At 36.1% G+C, this 21,272-nt stretch overlaps 1 protein-coding gene across 1 annotated transcript in view; it reads left to right on the forward strand.

Annotated features, from left to right (window-relative positions):
- The first annotated feature begins 366 nt into the window (after window positions 1-366).
- LOC113227156 (serine/threonine-protein phosphatase 6 regulatory ankyrin repeat subunit B) overlaps window positions 367-21,272 on the forward strand; it is a 35,788-nt gene continuing 14,882 nt past the window's right edge. Inside the window, exons 1-7 of the mRNA XM_026460034.1 lie at window positions 367-378; window positions 1,858-1,959; window positions 9,445-9,546; window positions 10,304-10,420; window positions 15,207-15,299; window positions 15,732-15,945; window positions 16,730-16,926. Coding sequence (XP_026315819.1) covers window positions 367-378; window positions 1,858-1,959; window positions 9,445-9,546; window positions 10,304-10,420; window positions 15,207-15,299; window positions 15,732-15,945; window positions 16,730-16,926 — 837 coding nt within the window. The remainder of the gene's footprint in view (window positions 379-1,857; window positions 1,960-9,444; window positions 9,547-10,303; window positions 10,421-15,206; window positions 15,300-15,731; window positions 15,946-16,729; window positions 16,927-21,272) is intronic.

Genomic DNA, 21,272 nt, shown 5'->3' on the forward strand with positions numbered 1-21,272 from the left:
TTTTTTTTGTAATTATACATGAAGAAAGCTATATGTCGGAGTAGTTCAACTACGCAAGTACGATCTGAAGTCGGACACGGAATGCTGAAGGCGCTGGTTCTTTGTATTAATAATTATAACGAACTAGTAGAGTAATTTCACGAAAAATAATTGAATATCATGGTAGTTTCAATTCATTATTTATCAATTAAATTCAATAATTCAACTTTTCTTGTTTATATTATTAAAGTAACATGGCATTTGAAACCTCTTTCATATAATATAATTCATATAATTCAACAAAATTTAAATGCTACCTACAAACATTACTGTGTTTACTATGTTTTACATCATATTTTTGTCTTTGTCCAGAAAAATTACATAGAAATGACGTTTGAGGTATTCATTCTAAAACGACGATGAGTAATTACGAGTATAACATTGTTATTCGTACATAACAATCCCGGTTTCAGTTTACATTTCATATCATGAAAGCCAATCAACATCCAGTAAATTAATCCGAAATTAACATTAACCAGTGCATTTTCAGTTCTGAAATGAAAATATCAAACGGGATACAAAATCATAAATATTTGTTCCATTACAAGTCTGTAGGCAGAAATAACCTCCATGTGATGTGGCTAGATAGACGTCGTAAACTTTCTTGTTTAATCTTCTATGTGGAAATTCGTAAAAATGATTTTAAATGTATTTTCGACAACATAGTAAATATTTGTTTTGGCTAAAATGCCTGGAGACACTTGAGATAAACACTGATAATGTTCAGACAATTAAGAAGACAATAGTAATAATTGTTTGTAATTAATATTAAGGTGTAGTCCTACCACGATATTAATTTCTTTTTTGTGAAATTACCCTACTTCTACTCCACAAGGTTCGATGAACTAGTGCCAGAGAAAATTCTCAGTAATTCAATTCACAAATTAATTCTGTGAAGAAAACTGTCTATTTATTAATAGAACAAATGGGAAAATAGGTAGCTGTAGTTCTGTCAACAGAACTGTATCAGAACTAGTGGGAATAAAGGAATCTAACAGGATACGAATCTGCATCTGTGCCATATTAGGGCGACCGCTCTACCAACTGAGCTACAGATTGTGTTAGCGGACCTATGATTTTTTTGCATTTGTTTTTTTTTTCACCGCAGACGGCGCTGCGGTGAAAAAAAAAACAGACGTGAGAAATCTATGACAGTTTTTTCTCCAATACCTCGTCTGTCAGATCGGAGGAATTTTTCTTTATGTTCGATATTTGTATTAAAAATGAAATAGAAATTATTGCGGAATTATAAATACGCATAACATGAAAAAAGGATGAGTGTATAGTTCCTCAAATAAAAAAAAAATGACGCTCGAGTCGAAAATTAATGGCTTTTACTTTTTAGCGTTGCTTGATCCAAAACACAACGTGAACATCATTGACTTACAATTATATGGACGTCGGGTCCGCGCTAAAAAGTGTCCGCACTTGTAAGGCGCTAAAATCGTATACAGAGCGCGACACTCCGCTTTAGTCTTCATTTGATCTACTGACAGCGCGATACTGCGATGATATTACAATTTAAATTTCGAATAGGTTGACTTGGGACATTTTTTTCGTGGTTTTTGTATTAGACCCGTCGTCCATTTATTTGTAAGTCAATGGTGAAACCAGTTACTTTACTAAATAAGTTCAGTTTTTATTTAATAAAGATAATTTTAATTAGAGGAAAAATTAATCAGCAGTGTTTTGAACAGTTTTGGCTACACTGGATGCAAAAAAATAAACGAAATAATTGTGATCATTTTCTCTTAATTTTTCTTTTCAAATTAGCTAGTTACAAATATGTGTTTAAAAATATATTATTACGTGTTGCAGGCGACTGGCATGACGCCACTCATGTACGCCGTGAAGGACAATCGCACCTCGTTCGTAGAGCGGCTCATCGATCTTGGATCAGACGTCGGCGCAAGAAACAATGTATGTATTTCTACCAATTTTTATGTCCATTTCTCTCAAACAATCACATTTCTACATAGATTTTAATCACATTTCTTTATTTCGAACGCGGCTACAGAATGAGCGTGCAATCTATCTAAATCATACCTTTGGTATACCTAATCATGGATCTTATAACACAAGAGAACTGCTAGTCTCCATGCTACAGATTGTAGCTCTAAAAATAGTCAAAATTTCGTCTTATGTCTAGATGGCATTGATCAATACCTAGCCTGCAATTAATTTATATTGTATAATGGCCGTGGATATCAAATTAATTCCTCTTTAATATGAAATTTAAGAAGTCAGTTTATTTCCTTGTAAATATTATTGAAAATATTGATCATGAGGTAACATCATTATTTGAACTTTGACAAATATGCGCGTCAATAGATGGCATTGTGTGTTACAAACAAATTTATAAGTTACCGCTTCCTAATACGGATAGATGGCGCTAATCCTACACAAAATAAAAGAACATAATTTTGTGAGTTGTGAGTCGCGTAGTTTGAGTTGCGTAGTTTGCGACGACGCAAAATGATTTATCTGCCGACTCATGGGCGTCGACTGACTTTCGGTCGCATCGTGTGACGGGCTGGCGCGAGTGGAGGTAGGGGTGACGGAAGGGGTCACTTTGGTATAGGATGCGCATGAGTATAGACGTTTCTTGCGAAAATGTTCATTCGGAGATTAAGATATAAATAATTTAACAACTTACTTAATTGTTATGATTAGTCTTTCCTCTGGACTGATGGCTTGTCTCATATTTGTGACTGACTTAGTAATAAAAGATTTTAGCCGGCTCAATAATTCTTGAAAACATTTATTGGAATGTGGTAGTACTTAACAAATTGTTCTGGATTTTCACATAAATTTGTACATAATGAAACTGCCTATACTTTAATCGTTTCATATTGAGTGGATGTACCCAGATTCTTTTTCTAACATCGTCTTCCAATGTTTCATAAATGCATACTATTTTCAAACGATCCATTACACCATTACGACACAAACACTCCGTATAACGCTTAAAAGCAACTGAATAAAACTCGTTTGTCTGTTCGTCGAATTTCCGTCGAGCGCAAACACAAAATTACGCTCGTCTGGCCTCATCCTAAAAGTCTGCGCAATAAGCGCCATCTAGTTGATTTGTTTGTTATCACTAGAAATTAAAATAGCTTTGATGATAAATTGCAGCTTGTCGATGGACCAATAGGTACTTAATACCCGACTACGCTGTCTTGAATCGCGATTAACAGCAGTATTGAGTTGTTAGACCATGATATAATAAAGCCACACGGGACTATCTATACGTCAAAAGTTCTTTTACGACATGAAAGTCATAATAATAATTGAATTACATGAAACAAATGAGACATTTTGTAACTCTCGTATTTAACTATAAATAAGTTATCGACTATCCCTAATATGCACAAAATAATAGAATTCTCCCCTTTCGTGCAATAAAGCCAGAGGCCTTACCATGAACTCTTATAATAGTATAGGTTCGTAACGACAAAACAGCGGGATGGTGAAATGCACTTCATGTAGCGCTGTCTTACAGCGATTCATTTGATATCCCAAAGTGAATCGTAATAAGAGTTCATAGTAAGACCCCAGATTTGCAAATTGATAACTTTTCAATGAGAGAGAGGAGCCTTCTCGCACCGCCTTTCCATCTGGCGCACCGTGGGCAACGATCGGCGAATACCTTACACTGGTTGTCAAATACTTTCACCACGAAGGCAAACATATCTGGATCGCGATAATATAATGTATGCTATCGATGCGATAAGAAGAAGAATGAGATAGGTTTAAAGATTCTACGAACAAAATTAGTTCAAGGAACTTTTTAAAAAAGGTTGCGAATTAAATAACTTAATTATTCTACTGGTAGCTAGCCGTTTGGCCGTGTTAGCTTTATAAGTTTTTTTATGTTTAAGAGTCTTGAACCTCGAATGGCTTTGGTTGATTCTGCATAACAGTGAAAGTGATGAATCAAACGCCTTGGAAAAAATGTATAGCAAAATTGAGGATATGCACTGATTAGTATACGATGTGAAAATGCGATTCCTAAAAAGCTTCACGATAGAAAAAAGCACAACCTTAACTCGAAAGTATACAAGAAAACCGCTGTATTCAATAGCTAGTTTACATATACCAATGATTTTATTCATATCAACTGAGCTAAATAGAACACTCGTGTACGATATATATTTTTTTTCGTTTTGGCTTTATTTTCGTTTGTAAAAAAAATAAATTCTGAAAACCCTGCCGTTCGACCCGCGCAATAGAATCGATTCAATACGGGAAAAATTTTAATTCGGACTGAGATAGTATCGACTCTTAAACAGGAGAGTTATTCTTCTATTACATTTCATGAGTTGTTTAATCATGAGTTATTTCATTAACATAATTTGTTTCATATAGTTCGTTTTATTTGTTTAACTTTCCTGCGATAAAAGCACTTTTGAAGTATGATCACATGTGGCTTTATTCTACCAAAGGTACGATTTATATATTACTATTGAATCTAATTTACTTACGATTTTAAAGCGATAATAAATTCTTATTACATAAATATCGATAACTTACAACTCTAGTGCTACCATTTAAGGGTCTAAAAGGAACTTGTTATTTACGATTAATATGTCATAATTTCTCGTGTAAATTACACAGAATTTTATGGAACATTAAAACAAGCAGATGTTATTTGTGGTGGCATAACTACATTGCAGTAGATAATTTTAGTGGCCACAAAAATGGCTGCTACGAAAATTTTCCTCGTTTTTATGAGACGCAATATTTTATTGCTTACGTCATGAAAGTTTGCTCTAATTTCGTGAATAAGAAACGTTACAAACATTCTTAGTAATTGAATTTCTTTGGGTTACGAAGTTAAGCAATCTTGGTTCCTAAAATAGTATTTTTGCATGTAACCAAGTTTTATTTGCGAAAAATAATAATGTCGTTATATGAATAGATCAAGAAGTAGGTAAATCTTTACGATCATTTGAAAATTGTCATCTTTAACTTTCGTGATAATTTTTAAGCTTCTGTCCATTTTACTCTACAGTACAAACATTTTTTTTAATATCCCTCGGCAATCTTCGGATCTCCGAATGCATTTTTAAGTCCATTAATTTTATTAGATTATATTTATACACGTAATAATTTGAATTCAGAAATATGTACTTTATTCTTATTTCTTTTTTATTTCCATAGGAATTACGTAGACTTTTAAAGCTATTTCCCTTTTTGTAATAACATTTACTCCTTAAAGTTGAAATCACCTTCCTTAAAACACACTTTCGGGCTCTGCAGTACCCGTGGCCACGGCTGACTGAGGTGTCTAACTAAATTCTAATTCTCTATCTAACTAAAGTCATAAACTTGTGATATTTTATATTAATGCAAAGCACCCTATTTTTCACTATACTATAAAGGGCAAACTTTGGTTTGTTTGAAAAAACATACGTGATTTGTATCGGATAAAAATAGTTTTATTTTTCAAAATTTACTCTTTACCATACAGGCATATGCCTACGTGGATACAATGAAAACAAATTCAGATGTAGCAACTTTTTGTTTTAGACTGTAATGGTTGAAAATATATTCTTAAATTCATTCTATAGGCCACTAGGTTCCATAGCGTCACATGTAATCATAATGTTCGATCTAGCTATGCGTCCATAATCGCGTTACGCCGCTCCAAATGGAGCAAGAAATCAATTTACACTTGGCTGTAATTATGCGCTATGTATACATATGTATGCCTATGCGATCAGTTCGGGGGTATGGTAATAAAATTTTAAGGGCATTAAATCAAGTTTGTCGACCAAAACACATTTATATTTTTTCTTATATGATGATGGTCTTTTAACAAGGTTGAAAATATCATCCATATATTCTTTATATATCCTATAAAATCAATTTTATACTCATGTCATCAATGTTATAGTCATGGTCTTGGGTATATGTATTAACAGTCGTGGTAGCCTAAGGGCGCGCTCCCATTATGTCGTAACGTTTTGTTTGTCGTTGGACGACTGTCGCGTCTAGCCTGTTCCCATGTCACGACTATCTGTCGTGACTGTGTCGTAGACGTTTATTTTATCGTTGAACGACTGTTTTGTGTAGCTGTTCCCACTAGATCGTGATGACAATTTATTGGTTCACGGCAACCGCTTTGTCGTTTGCACGACGGAATTGTTTAAAGCTGCGATTATCTGTCGTCACGTTTTTATCGTTTGTTTTGTTTATCGTCGAACGACTGTCGTTCTAGCTCTGCCAATTGTCACGACAGTCTGTGGTCGTAACGACAAAAAACAGTTAATCGTATTTGCTATAATGTGAACAACTTCATTTAAGTATACAAGACACGACACTTTAAACAGCATGATATCTATCACTACGACATAATGGGAACGTGTTCTAATGGTTAACGCCTCTCAAACAGAGGGTTGTGGATTCGAATTCGTACTTATACCTCTGAGTTTTTGGTAATTTATGTGCGAAATTAAATTTGAAGAAACACACCTATCATCGTGACGAAACCTGACATATGTAAAAGCTGTTTAATGATGCGTGTGAAGTTGGGCCCGTGTGGGAACTATAATCCTTTCATTGTGAGAGAAGGCCTCTTCTCATATATAGACTAACTACTATATTAATGTATTGGATCCTTTAAACATTGTAATGTTTTCGTATATTAGAAAATAAGAGGCAAAATAATAAATAACATTTCTGTAGAGCAAAATTTTGTAAAAAAATAACCGCACGAATTCAAGTACCATCGCCTACAAGTTATGGCGACTCAGCCGGCACAGATGCTTGATAAGAAACATTTATGCTCATGACCTGGTGAGGCATGGTGGTGCCTAACTCAACCAACCTACACATTTACGGGAAAATGTAATTTGTCTTATTCCAAACCTCCTTCAACTTTGCCTAACTTTGTCTGACCTCAAGTCTAATTTATGTTAATAATGCTGCCCACACGCAAATATGGAAAGAGAAGGCACCTTTGGTAACACACTTGCACCACTTTGTAAGGAAATTATTGTTATTAAGTTGGAAATGGTGCATGCGTTGCACTATACTATGTCACATTTATTGAATATTTTCTATTCGTTCGCAAACAAATATAGTTTTCGAGAAATAATTTGCTGCGTACTTTTTTATGTTTATGTATCTAAGTTTTAAAAAACATTTTTTAGAGACGGGATGAACGAGTCGTGCACCTGGTGGTTAGAGAAACACAGGTTCATAAAAGTTGCAGTGCCACTCAGAGTTTTAAACCCCAAAGATCCGAGGGGCACTGCCACCGCTCCCGTCACCTTAAGACATGAGTTGACAAGTCCCAGTGCCTGTAATTTCACCAGCACCTCTACCCTTTAAAATCGTAACGCAGCAATGCTCACATTGCTGCTTGGAGGCAGAAATAGGTAAGGTGGCAGTACTTCCCTCGACGAACTCTTTCACAAGGAGCTTATATTGTTACTAAATGTGTAATTCACTAAAACGTTCACCAATCAAGGCTTACTCATTCTGAACTACATCATTTCCTGCGATTTCTTAACTGGATGACAAAGATTTACAACAAAGGTCAACGTACTGGTGCCACTGACTCATTCCTGATTCAGGGACCCTGACATTCCGAAAAAACACAGCGTCAGCGAGTTTGAAGCGAAACAATTGGCAAGGACCGATTCACGCACGCAACACAGGAATTAGGCGTCTGTTCCACTCAAGAGGGTTAAACAGGGGTGGACAAGGGGTAGGGGGTGTTAATTTTCTATGTTAATAGCTGAGTAACAGTTTATTAGCACCTGCCATTCATTTAAGAAATAAAACGGGTCACTTGCCTGATTACAAAATGTAGAGTTGCGTAGGAAAATTCTTGGCATTTTTATTGCCTCCATAATAAGGTTTATCGATGTACTTTTCTTTTTCTTGTCTGGATTATTTAATTTCTGTGTTTACTTTTAACTAAATTTACAATTTATGAGAAGATAAATGTACACTGGCCGTTTCATATAACAATCTTTTTCACCTACCTAAAACATTGTGAAGGGGACTCCTACCTCAGGAAAGGTTATAGCTTGTCCGATGTAAGAGCTTGAACTATTCTTGCGCGGTTGGTCAACAATTTTGCTGTACACATTACTCAGTCAGTCAACGCGACAAGGGTGTAGATATAATAGCTAGGGCCGTAGTCGTCGGAGGCAAAGCACGCGATGTTAGTCGCAAAGAAACATTGCACGTGAGCTACCAAAGTACTGCTAATGGATTTAATGCTTCCTTACGACTGTTTATATACAAAATGTTAACAATGTCTATACATTGTTAACATTTTGTATATAAACATGCAGACAACTTTTTGCAAACAAACCATATTTCCAACTTCTTCTTATCGTCTTGATGGCAAACACTATAATGCTTGCCGTCACGTGCCAATCGGCGTAAGGTACTCACAGCTTATTGCCCAGTGCTATATTTTATGATACCAAGTACAACTAAGGCCTAACTAAAGATGTTTTGAGAATTTATATATCTCATTTCGTTTCGGAAATACAAAAAACGAACTACGGACGATCTGACATCCACAGATCTGAGAACAAGTAGTCTTGCATATGGATCTTTGTTCTACGGATGATTCGGTTGGTTTATGTTGTTAGTAATATAAATAACTCTGTATATGTATAACAATATGCATTAAATTCATTTTTTACACAGAGCGTTTACGCACAGCATACGCTTCGTATTAGTTCCGAATTCGAGACAGTACAAATCTAGAAAACTCGGACCGACTTCGCCCGGTAATCGCTTGTGCACTAAGTGCGATTCAAATCCGAGACAATACGAATATCGCTTTTACACGTACAGATAAAAAGATCCTGTGACATTTCAAATCGTCATTACTCGGATTCGGAACTGGGGGTCTACTCTCGATCTCCGTCAACAATTACTGTCAAATAAGCAATACTTGACCAAAAGAAAAGACGCGTGATGCGAATGAAGCTTCATACTTGATACTTGTCTTTTAATTTTGTCGAATATTACTTATTTGACAGTAATTGTTTCGGACGGATGTCGGACGGAGATCGTGAGTAGACCCCCTGATACGAATCGGACGTAGTACATATACTCTCTGAACACAATTACGGAAATGATGAAACTATAAAAGTCGCCATGACACATGCTTACGTCATAGACAAATATATACACACTGTATATATTTGTGACTACGGTCCAGACATACATACAGACAGACAGATACACAGGTAAAGGCTTCAACCCCTCTCATTTCGCATCGGGGATTAAAAAAAACACTGGAGTTTGATAATTTACACTTAATAGATTGTTTGTAATTCTTGTTCACTGTGACTTTATCGTATATTTTCCAAATCTCTAGCTACATAGTTGTGGTAGTACTGTAATCTGACTATCTTCCTCCATTCCCAGGATAACTACAATGTGCTGCACATATCGGCTATGTACTCGCGAGAGGATATTGTCAAGCTACTGCTGGCCAAACGAGGAGTTGACCCTTTTGCCACCGGGGGAGTGAGTATATCAGAAAATCACTAATTATTCAGTAGGCGACAAAATATAGTTGCTAAAACATGGGACCTGTTAACTAAAAACATCCGGTTTTCTAAGGATAATATTTCAATTTTGACGACCATTGTGGTCGAGTAATTTGCACACCGGTTTTTACCTCTGAGGTCCCGGGTTCGATTCCATGTGAGGTCAATGATCCAGTTAATAAAAATCTGCACAGTAAGACGTATTTAATTTAAGGTATTTAAGTAAATACCTTAAATTAAAGTAAAAATAGCACCAAATTAATGTTTATTTATAAGAAATGAGCGGGTAAACATTTTTTTTTCTAAAATTCATAATTTTTTACGACAGCGTGCAAAGGTTACTTCATCACACTACATTTGCTAGAGACGGGTATATCGATAAAAGTTTTCGATCATAGAATCATTGACTTACAATTATATGGACGTCGGGTCCGCGCTAAAAAGTGTCCGCACTTGTAAGGTGCTAAAATCGTATACAGAGCGCCAAACTCCGCTTCAGTCTTCATTTGTTCTACTGACAGCGCGATACTGCGATGACATTACAATTTAAATTTCGAATAGGTTGACTTGGGACATTTTTTTCGTGGTTTTTGTATTAGACCCGTCGTCCATTTATTTGTAAGTCAATGCATAGAATGAATAAATTTATATTGCGTGAATTTTTAAAATTTAATTGTGAATTTGTGTATGTATCTACAATCATAGTCGCAATTAAATTATAACATTTATTGCAGAGCCGACAACAAACTCCGGTGCACTTGGTGGCGAGCAGGCAGACAGGCACGGCCACGAGCATCCTGCGCGCGTTACTCACTGCTGCCGGCAAGGACATACGACTACGACCAGATGGGGTCGGTAAATTTTTGTTGCCGCCAGTTTCTATCGTTTGTTTTTTTTATAATATCAAGTGGCGGGACGAACAAGGCGGGCACGTGGTGGTAAGCGGGCGCTGAATTATTTTTTTATTGTCCAAGTGGGCGATGCGCGTTTGGGAACTTATGTTCTACTACTATCTTTCTAACCTCACATACATCAACTACCCTTTTCATACAACTTCTTTTATTCTTGTCACTTCGTGTTGGTTTATAATTGAAACAACGTTGGATGGATATATTTTCTTATTAAATAACACGTCCATACAATGAATGACAGAGAAGCAAGAGTAATCGTAATGTCAAGATGACATTAGCTTTTTAATAGCCAAGTGTACATTTACAACGCTTGATACGTTTTGCGTTTACAAAGAATGCTAACACTTCGGCTCCCTGCCTTTTTGAGGACTTCACTGATCTGATCAATCTGTAAGTCCTTCTGTGAAGTCTTCTTAAAACCGTTGCATCCATATTCGCATCATAAATCGGTTTGATAATTCTTCTTACATCTATCCACTCTACATGCCCCAACCGCATCAACTTTCTTTGCCATTTTCTTATTTTTTCATAATACCAGGTGACGGGACGTACAAGTCGTGCGCCTGGTGGTAAGCGACACGCTTATCCATAACAATTGCAGTGCCACTCAGAGCTTTAAATCGCAAAGATCTTATGACGGACCAGTTTGTCGCTAATATCATAGTAGAATATTTCATTCATACGTAGCAGCGCGGCTTATAATAATATGTTGACTATTTACTATACTAAGACAGACATTGATAAAATCATTACAAAAATACAGAACAAGACATCACGAGTAAACATACTGTTGTAGAAGAACTCCATAAACCGGCGAGAATTTTCTTCATCGTGCAACAATAATTAAAGGAATTGATGATTATTTGATGATATGGCAAGCAGATCTTATTGACGTGAAAAAATATTCTAGTTTTAACAAAGGCTTTAAATATATACTTGTTGTGATTGATACACTTTCTAAGTTTGCATGGACGGTGCAAGTAAAATCAAAAGCGAAAGATGATATTGTAAAAGCTATGCAGCTAATTTTAAATATTTCGTGTCGGAGTCCTTCTTACTTACAAACAGATTTGGGGAAAGAGTTTTATAATGCTCCTTTTCAGAAGTTAATAAAAAGTATGGTATTAAACATTGTTCAACATTTTATTTAAATAATTTAAATTTGTCTGTTAAATCATATAACAATACTGTACATCGCACTACAAATTTTAAGCCAATGGACGTAAATGAGTCAAATGAACATATTCTCAAATCCAATATCCAAAGTTCACAAATAAAAAAATCTCCAAATGCAAAATATCAAGTTGGAGATCCAGGCCCGCCACGTATCTACCGCGTTCGGACGTACACATTCGCATTATAATGAAAGATGCGCGGGATGCATCGCGAAAATATGCGAATGTGTGTGCGTTTGTACACGGCACGCAGATACATATAGTTTGTATGGAGTTACTATACTTGTCTTATTATACTAAAGCGCATTGGCGCACTACATCCGATTCGTGTTCTTTTCGAATCTGAGAAATGACAGTTCGAAATGTCACAGGGATAATTTTATCTCATCGAGTATATAACCAGAAATAGAGAAGAAATAAGGGCCATAGATTCCTGGTAACACATTAGCGATATAGCTCTTATAAATATCAACGTTTGTACTGTACTCGTTTGTACTGAAATATAGACAGGCCAACTACCTGTTTGTACGTCTCCGTATATTCCAAAAAATATTCTGTATTTATTGTAATAAAGATAATATCTCTAACAATGCCTTGCTGTTCTATTCGGTGGTGTGGGAAAAACAGCAAACCATCTAATTACAAAACAAACGGAATCACATTTCATCGGTAATTAAATATTAAATATGTAATTTTGCAATTTTCGTCCATTATAGCAAAGCTCAAGTTAACTGGTAGATTTGAAGTGAAACAGTTGACGACACCCATTGACGACACCCGTCAATTGTTTCGAACTCGGGCTAGCCAATCGGAGCACAGTTGTCACAGTAATGAGATGGCAGAATAGTTTTCAAACAAACTAAATGACATTTCGTCTCTATTTCTGATTATATACTCGATGTTTTATCTCTAGGTGTATAAGCGATATTCGTATTTTATCGGATTTGAATCGGACTTAGTGCACAAGCGACCTCCGAAGTATCAATCTAGATCAGTTCGCACCATAGTATCTCAGAAAGGTGTGATATTTATATCCCTATCAGAGATGTAGTGTAGTCAACAGCACTTCTAGCTATATAGTTTTGTTCTTCCCGGCGCAATCAGCCATCTGGTATGGAAACCAATATATTTCTGATGTTAAGAGTCAATACTGCCTCAGCTCGAATTTCAATTTTTCCCCATACTAACACGGTTCATTTTGCTTGCAACAGCAGAGGCACTGGCTTTATTTCAGAATGTATTTTTCTACAAACGAAATTAAAGCGATTTGAAACATGTATATCGTATAGTACCTGTACGCGTTCTATTTAGTTCAGTTGATATAAAAATCATTGTTGTAAAACTTCGAGATAAGTTTATAATTTTTTTCTATCGTGAAATTTTCTAGGAACCGTGTTTTCACACCATATAGTAATCAGTGTATACCCTCAATTTTACTATATATTTTTTCCAAAGTGATTCATTCAACAATTTCACTATTATGCGGAATCAACCAAAGATATTTGAGGTTGCATCGACTCTAAAATTAAAGTGGGTATCCTAAAGTAACCTGTTGCGGTTCAAGGTATCCTTGCAGGTCCTCATCCATCAAAAATGTGAAAAACTGTTATCCGTATTTCTTAAAGTATGCAATAGCTACATGAAAAAGAAGAACGTTTTCATATACGTTATTGTTCTTTTTCTACTCGTTCTTTTTTAATTATTTTTTCTAGGTTTTCTACTAAACTATTTGACTGCATAAAATGAATACGAAATTACGTATTTTGTCGTACAATTATTAAATTGTGTAGATACTTGAAAATATGTAATAGACTAACTGTAAATAACAACTTTTATTTAAAAAAACCGACCTCAAAATTTTGCATATCCGCTTTCGCTGTGTTTGTTACATCTATTTGCCAAGTTTTATTGATATCGGTCAACGGAACGTGGGTGAAATCCAATAAACCGGATTCATCCCCTAATTTGTCTCCCTTAAAAGTGGGATATATTCTTGAAATTTGGATGGGACCACTACTGAAGTACCTCTTTTCCAACAAAAAAGAACCATCGAAATCCTTTCACAAAAGTCGACTTATTCGCGTAACATACACACAAAACAAAACAAAAATATAATCGAATTAGAACATCCTCTTTTTTAAAAATATGTTAAAAAAACGATAGTTCAAACTTTATCTGTTTTGAAAATATCGAACAAGTTCCAAACAATTGCGAATTCCTGGATGCAGAAATAGGACTAGTAGCGCCATCTATGGATCTCATTGCGTACTATGCACACCTTTAACTAACTACCTTCACATAAAAGTATGCATAAACCGTATTTCATTAGTATGCGTCTGAAATTAGCATTAAAAGTTGACGTGTCATGACTTCAGGAGCGCAAAACAAATGTCGACCACCTTTGTACGCATCGTAGAACTAAATAATAAGCAAAAATATATGCGAAATTGTGACGTTCATTTTCCAGCCACAACATAACGGGAATTTGACGGTAATAAATTTGAACTTTATTGTTATTGTCATTGGGATAGCGATTGGCGAATATCGGTAGCGCGAGTATGGAGGGATGCAGCGGCGATCGCGTGCAGCGGTTGTCGCAGTCGCCTGGCACCGCCATCCGCCGCGATTGAGGAACTACAACCGAAAACACCCTCCACCGCTGCTGTAAACAAAGCCCACTGCCACCCGCCAACAATTGAATAGAGCTATAAAAACTTCCAAAACTCCAAAACAAGGCGAATCCTCACGTGCCGCTAACACACCAAGCCGAATATTAATTTTCCTAAACTGCGTAACGCCAAGGTTAATGTTCTAAGGACATTCCGTTACTGAAACCACCAAGTATATGGCCCACCCCTTCGCGAATAGAAACTAGCTAATTATCCGTCGAGCTTTAGCCCTCGGCAAACGTCACAACGCGAATTTACAATGCAAATCACTCGCGGAATATTAGTTATAACGTCAGCGCAGAAATTCAAAATTACTAATTTTGTTACAATACGTCTCAGTCGGTCCTTCGGCACGCCTAGAGGAAGGCACCTTTACCATGTTCTCGTCAATTTCTTCGTATTTCTAAAAATACTAGCTATGGAGGGGCAAGTACGTATATTTCGTGAGACTATCGGCGGTAAAGACCAGAATGCATGCATGCATCAAAATTGAGTAAGAACTAACGGGAGTCAATCAATTTTATGTGCTGTCGAACCGCCTACGAAGATTGCGATTGCAAAAATTGCATACGGTTGTCTGTGGTACCACTATTTGGTGGCATTCGTGCAGTGCCAATCCGCAACTAGCGTGAGTTGGTGTCTAGCCGCGCTGCCCCGAATGGAATTCAGTGCAGAGACTGAGGGAGTTTCGGCGTCATGTCTGAAAACGACCGCGATGCGCCGCGGAGTGCGAATTTGAGTGTGCGTTCAAGTACCAGAAGTCCACCTGCCAACCTTCAGGCTAAAGACTTGCAGAAGCTCGAACTCAGCTTCATAGAGCTGAATAAAGAGCGCGCACGACAGAAGGAGTGGAAAAAGCTAATTCGCGACATGGTGTTCCAGAGGGGTAAAATCCCGTTGCTGCTGGCGGTGGAGGCGGGCAACCAGAGCATGGTGCGGGAGCTACTCTCGGCGCAGACCGCAGAACAACTGAAGGTAATCGAGCAAATTGTGTTGATTGTATGATAAGTATATCATATCAGATCTTGTATGTTTCACGTAATTATATCGCGTAACCTATTCTAAAAACCTCAAATCAATAACTTTGAATGGATTTTTAAAAGTTTTGCTTCAAATTTTCTTTTGTGTCGTCACGTAACACTGACATTTACTTACAGTATATTCGCTATATTTGAACAGTTTCATTCTTGAATGTAACTGATTTTGTGTATATACGTGAGTACATACGAGTATGTTTGTCGTTGCAAAACGCGCAGGTATTGGTGTAAGCCTGTTAAGATACTTCCATGAAATCTAAAACAATAAGACTGATGTTTAAATCGGAAATTGTAACGTGCCTGTTAGTGTTGTTCTTATTTCTATCCATAGATAGTCTCGACTAAAGTTAGTAAATACCAAAATGTTCAGGCTAGTACACCGGCTGGTGACACAGCCCTCCACCTAGCAGCCAGGAGACGTGACGTAGACATGACGCGTATTCTGGTGGACTACGGTGCTTCAGTGGATGCAGTCAATGGCGCGGGGCAAACTCCGTTGCACATCGCGGCTGCTGAGGGAGACGAGCCTTTGGTCAAATACTTCTATGGCGTTAGAGCTAATGCTGGTATTGCGGATAACGAAGGTAATTTCATAGAAAATAAGAACATAATGTGCGTAGAAGATAGACTTTGTTCCATTATTATTGATGCAACTATCGAACTACACAAAAATTCCTTCGACCTGATTGGGCTCGAACCAGTGTCTGTTGCCATGCCGTGCCTGGAGTATTTTTTTATAATATCAAGTGACAGGACTAACAAATCGTACGCCTGATGGTAAGCTACACGCCTGTCCGTAACAGTTGAAGTGCCACTCAGAGCACCGCGCCCGTCACTCTGAGACATAAGTTGACAAGTCCCATGTGCCTGTAATTTCATCAGCAATTTCAGAAACAGACTGTATGCGGAAAAAGCAACTCAGTTGTTTTTGATAAAATTCCAGAACGATTGAGCTAGGCCGTTTGATTGTTTTCATGCAGATTGCTTTTTTTGTTAATAAATGTCACAAAACCTTTGAAATAAAACTTTTTAGAATACCAAAGAAAATAGAAAGCTTTTTCACGTAGATAGGATGTAGGTTTTTTACGCATCAGCATTCGCTGATGTGTAAAAAAGCTATATTTAGCCATTGGTCAATGTATTTAGCAGATGTATTGCAGTCACCGTATAAGTAATCACTGTATACAGAATTTTACTACATATTCTTTCCAAAGTAATTGATTCAACACCTTCACTGTTATCCAGAATCAACTAACGCCATTTGAGGTTGTATAGACTGTTAACAACATGAACTATTCTTCATAGAGATTAATGTTCTGTATATAATAAGAAGTAGATACATACGTGTTCTAAATACATTCGTTCCAGATCGGACACCTATGCATCTCGCAGCAGAGAATGGGCACGCAACGATCATTGAACTCCTTGCTGACAAGTTCAAAGCATCAATCTTCGAAAGAACAAAAGATGGAAGCACTCTGATGCATATTGCGTCGCTGAATGGACACGCTGATTGTGCTATGATGCTGTTTAAGAAAGGAGTATATCTACATATGCCTAATAAGGTGAGTTCTTAAATAGACATAGTATCTTTATTTCATCATTGTTGTAACACATAAGTGCTCATTCATAGGCAGATTCCCCTGAGAAGAATGAGCAAGAAACTCTAGAGGTTGCTCTTTGTAAATATACATTTGAATACATTTATCAATACAATATTTAATTTAAACATCTTGGATTGAGAATACTGAAAGAGCTAAACGGGTAACTACCAAGGATTATTGTCATCCATGTACGCAGAAGAAGAAGAAGTTGTATGTTGTTTGTTGTTGTTGTTGTACGTTTACTATAAAGTTTTTGCTTCACAATAGTTTTAAACCTTGTAAACGGCAAATTTTGAAGATCAATTGGAATCGTTGAATGAATTTGAGACTTTGTGAAGACAAGAACAGCTAGTTTCTTTTAATTCTTCGTATTAATGATCTCACCATGAGCCCTGTAAGGGCATTGCAAAAACAAAATTTAAGATGTTGAATAAAATGAATTATTAACAAATGAGATAGACGACATCTTATTAAATAATAAATGAAATTATAAAACAAAAAAAGATTTTATAAATATTTACTATTAATTACAGTTCCCAATGAAATGTGTGGATAGTCAAAACTAAAATCCGTAGTAGTGATCTGTTTAGCTCTTGCAGATAGTCTCTATCAATGTTTTTTTAATGTAAATATTGTAAATGATAAAATAAGATTATAGATATATATGTATAATTAATTACAGATGATAAATTGTGATAAATTTATATAGAAAATGTTTATTTATAACGAGAGTTTCTTACTCCTTCTTATCTTCTTCTTGAATTTACTTTAAGAATGAGTAGTAGAGTTTAGTCAAAATAGCGATATTAAATATAATTTGCTTACATAGAAATAAAAGTTATTTGGGTTTGAGTTAGAGTTTTCGAATACTAGAATCAGATAATTCTTCCGTTGGAGTAATGAAAAGGTGTGGCAAAAATATTAAATTGTTTTACTAATTTAAGAATAGTAGAAATGCCATTCCCATACCAAGCTATCAAATTTTATTTGAAGCTATCAGCGTAATAGTTGTGTAACCCTCATTACTTTGTTTAACTACAATATTACTTTAAATTGTAATTAAGTACATAATTATCTTATATTGGATGCAATTTTCATAAATAAAAATTTTTTTATGATTTTTTTATCCACATATAAACTGTAAACGGTAAGTTGTAAACTCTATTAAAATATAAATCTCGCTGGCAAAGATTCAAGCAAGCGCAAACTAAACTTAGTCCTTTGTTGTCACTATCAAAAAGGCATTATATTTATTTATTTATATTCGTTTGTTATACAAATACGTACCATTTTATACAGTGGTGTTAAGAGCATCGATTAATTTCATAGATGTAGTATTTATGTGGTCTGTGAACCTAACAAATAATGAAATCTCCTGTTAGTAGACAGATAGATAGATAAAACGTTTATTCAGCACAAATACAAGCATAAACAAACATTATAATCACTTAACAAGGTATAACACAAAAGCACAAGAACATAAATTAATACACTTTGATAAAAAACATATTTATAGAGAAAAACAAAACTTTAAACTGTTCATATAACTATTAAAAAAGTAAAGGATATTCTTTGGAATAGACGAAATGAAACTATATTTAGTATACATTACGTTTGTTTGAATCGACGTAACGATACTTTTATCAGGGTTATTAAAAGCAGGTTTGTACTAGACACGCAATATGATAAAAATTAATATTTAAAAAATGCGTTTGTTTCTTTATTGTTTCATTGACTATTTTAATTCTCTACACGGTAAGGTCCATAGTCCTTGAGAACACCGGAAATAAAAGCATTAGTTACAAAATTGTTGTGTGGTTTATTTTGTGAAGCTTAAACTCCTTGGTGGGAATTGGTTTCGTTTGCCGTCTAACTTAATTTTAAGTTTCCATTCCGTCACCAAACATCAAAGTTACTGAAATGCAAAAAATGGATTGTATATACAAATTTTGCAGGCTGATTTCATATAACATTTCCTTCATATTTACACATAGCCTTTTGTCTATTCTTAAAGTAATGCACCCAAATTAACACCCTTGATAAGAAATTTCAATTAAATGGAAATTTTGGCCGTCTCCTGAATAATCATTCTTTATAAGATAAGAGTTTGAGAAAGTAAGGCATCGTTGTAATGAATAACCACTCGATTGATAGTGCAAATAGATTTATAGATCAGTTCCCCTGACTTCCTAGTAACTCTACCACGCATATCGTGACCTGTGTTAGAGTAATGCCATAGTGTAAATAAAATAAGTAGGGTAACTACTTACAGTTGTGAAAAAGTGGCGTGTATGTGTGCACGTCCGCCACGCGGTTTGTACAGACGCACATATTCGCATAAACTCGCGATACATTCGAGTTGTATAGCGAGTGTTGTCACATGCGGTGTTCGTTACAGAACTGAAGCTTTCGCTCGGTGTTTAAAAAATGACGTCAAATAGTAGATGTCTTTATTGTTTTGTTTATGGTGATTTGAACAAGACTTACTGGAAATCCAAAATTGTTCAGCATTTCATTTCTTTTTCATAATCGTTATAATTATAAAAATATCTATATTAGTACTGAATAATAGAATAATTAAACACGCTAATTTTTAAAATTATGTTTACAACTTGTACTTACATCTAAAATCTCAAACTGCCTCTGTAGCCAAACGGTTACCATGCTGGTGGCAGACCATGCTGAGATCCCGAGCCGAGGTTCGTTTCCCGGGCCCGGAGAAATAATTATTTCTATGGCGTATATTTATTTACCTCGTGAGTTTGGGTGTAATTTCTGGTTATCTATGTGTGTATCCATAACAACCGCGACACAGGGTTTCCCTAGTGAGTGCTATGAGTGTGTGCGTTGAAAAAATGTGACAATGTTGCTCTCCGAGCGAAATGTAGTCATTGATGTGCCGAACAGGCTACCGTTGCCATAATTGTTTTATATGGTAATGTGGTTTTGTAATTCGAAATACTATAACGTAGGTAAGAAAAAGGAAGCCTCGAGTTGAAGCTCATGCCCACTGAAACTTACGTGGCTCATAAATTTCTTGAGGATATTACGAGCTCACGCGATTAACAACTTAGCTGTCGGGCTTGCACTTTTTCAGTAATGGCTTTGCATATTTTGAAGCAATAAAAATCGCTGCTAGTGCTTTCTTTCAAATGAAAATTATAGTCATTAGGCTTTGCAGATATGCATTCCACTTCGTTATTACATTCTGACTAAAAACTTTTGAGAGTTTGCATTAATTTGTTATTACTATAATTGGATCTGTTTTTTTTTAATTTAGTACAAGGAATTTTGTTCGAAATAGGTAAAGTAGTAATTTGGTAATTTTTATTGCATTTTGATATTACATGTACGTTGTATTTTGTTTTATAATATCATGTGACGGGACAAACAAGTCGTGCGTCTGGTGGTAAGCGACACGCCTGTCCATAACAGTTGCAGTGCCAATGAGAGCTTTTAATCGCAAAGATCTTAGGGGAACTGCCACTGCGCCCGTCACCCTGAGACACAAGTTGACAAATCTCATGTGCCCTAACACCCTTACCCTTCCAAACGTAATGCGGTAATGCTCACATAAATGCGTAGCGGCAGAAACAGGTAAGGTAGCAATACTTCTCTGGACCGAACTCTTTCACAAGGAATTCTACTACTAATGTATGATTTTGAATATAGACTCGAAGTATGTTTATCACTAATTATAGGTTTCTTACCACGATGATTGCTTTTCATTTTCCCGATATTTCGGAATGGTTACTCGGTCCAAGGTCACAGAGTTACTAGCTAACGACAGATGGCAGCTTAAGGACAGACTATTTGTCTACCCGCTTTCGTTGTCAACGACTACCTTCATTATAATTGAGATGAAATGTCTTATAAGCCCTACTCTCGTCTCTTCTTACTGTCATCAACAAATAACATTATTAATATTAACGCACATTTTTTTTTTTTTTTTATACCTGACAGGCAAATGACTCCACTCCATATACAACATAGCCCCGCACTAGGGAAACCCTGGGTCGCGGGCGCCATGGACACACATAGATAAACACAAATTACACTCGAACTCACGAGAGAAATAAATGTAGGCCATACAAATATTTCTCCCAGCCCGGGAATCGAACCCGGGACCTATGCGTGGCAGTGCAGCATGGTAACCATTCGGCCACGGAGGCAGTCAAACTATGGATGACCTATGGGACTACTCTCGAAGTCCATCAACGAAAAGGCGGGCGCTTTCGAAACTGTCAAATTACGTTGTCATACATTCTTAGTTCTAGCTCCGATCGAAACTCAAGTCTGTAGGTAAT

The sequence above is a fragment of the Hyposmocoma kahamanoa genome, unplaced genomic scaffold (assembly GCF_003589595.1).
Source record: "Hyposmocoma kahamanoa isolate Upper Pololo Valley unplaced genomic scaffold, ASM358959v1 202, whole genome shotgun sequence".
NCBI lineage: Eukaryota > Metazoa > Arthropoda > Insecta > Lepidoptera > Cosmopterigidae > Hyposmocoma > Hyposmocoma kahamanoa.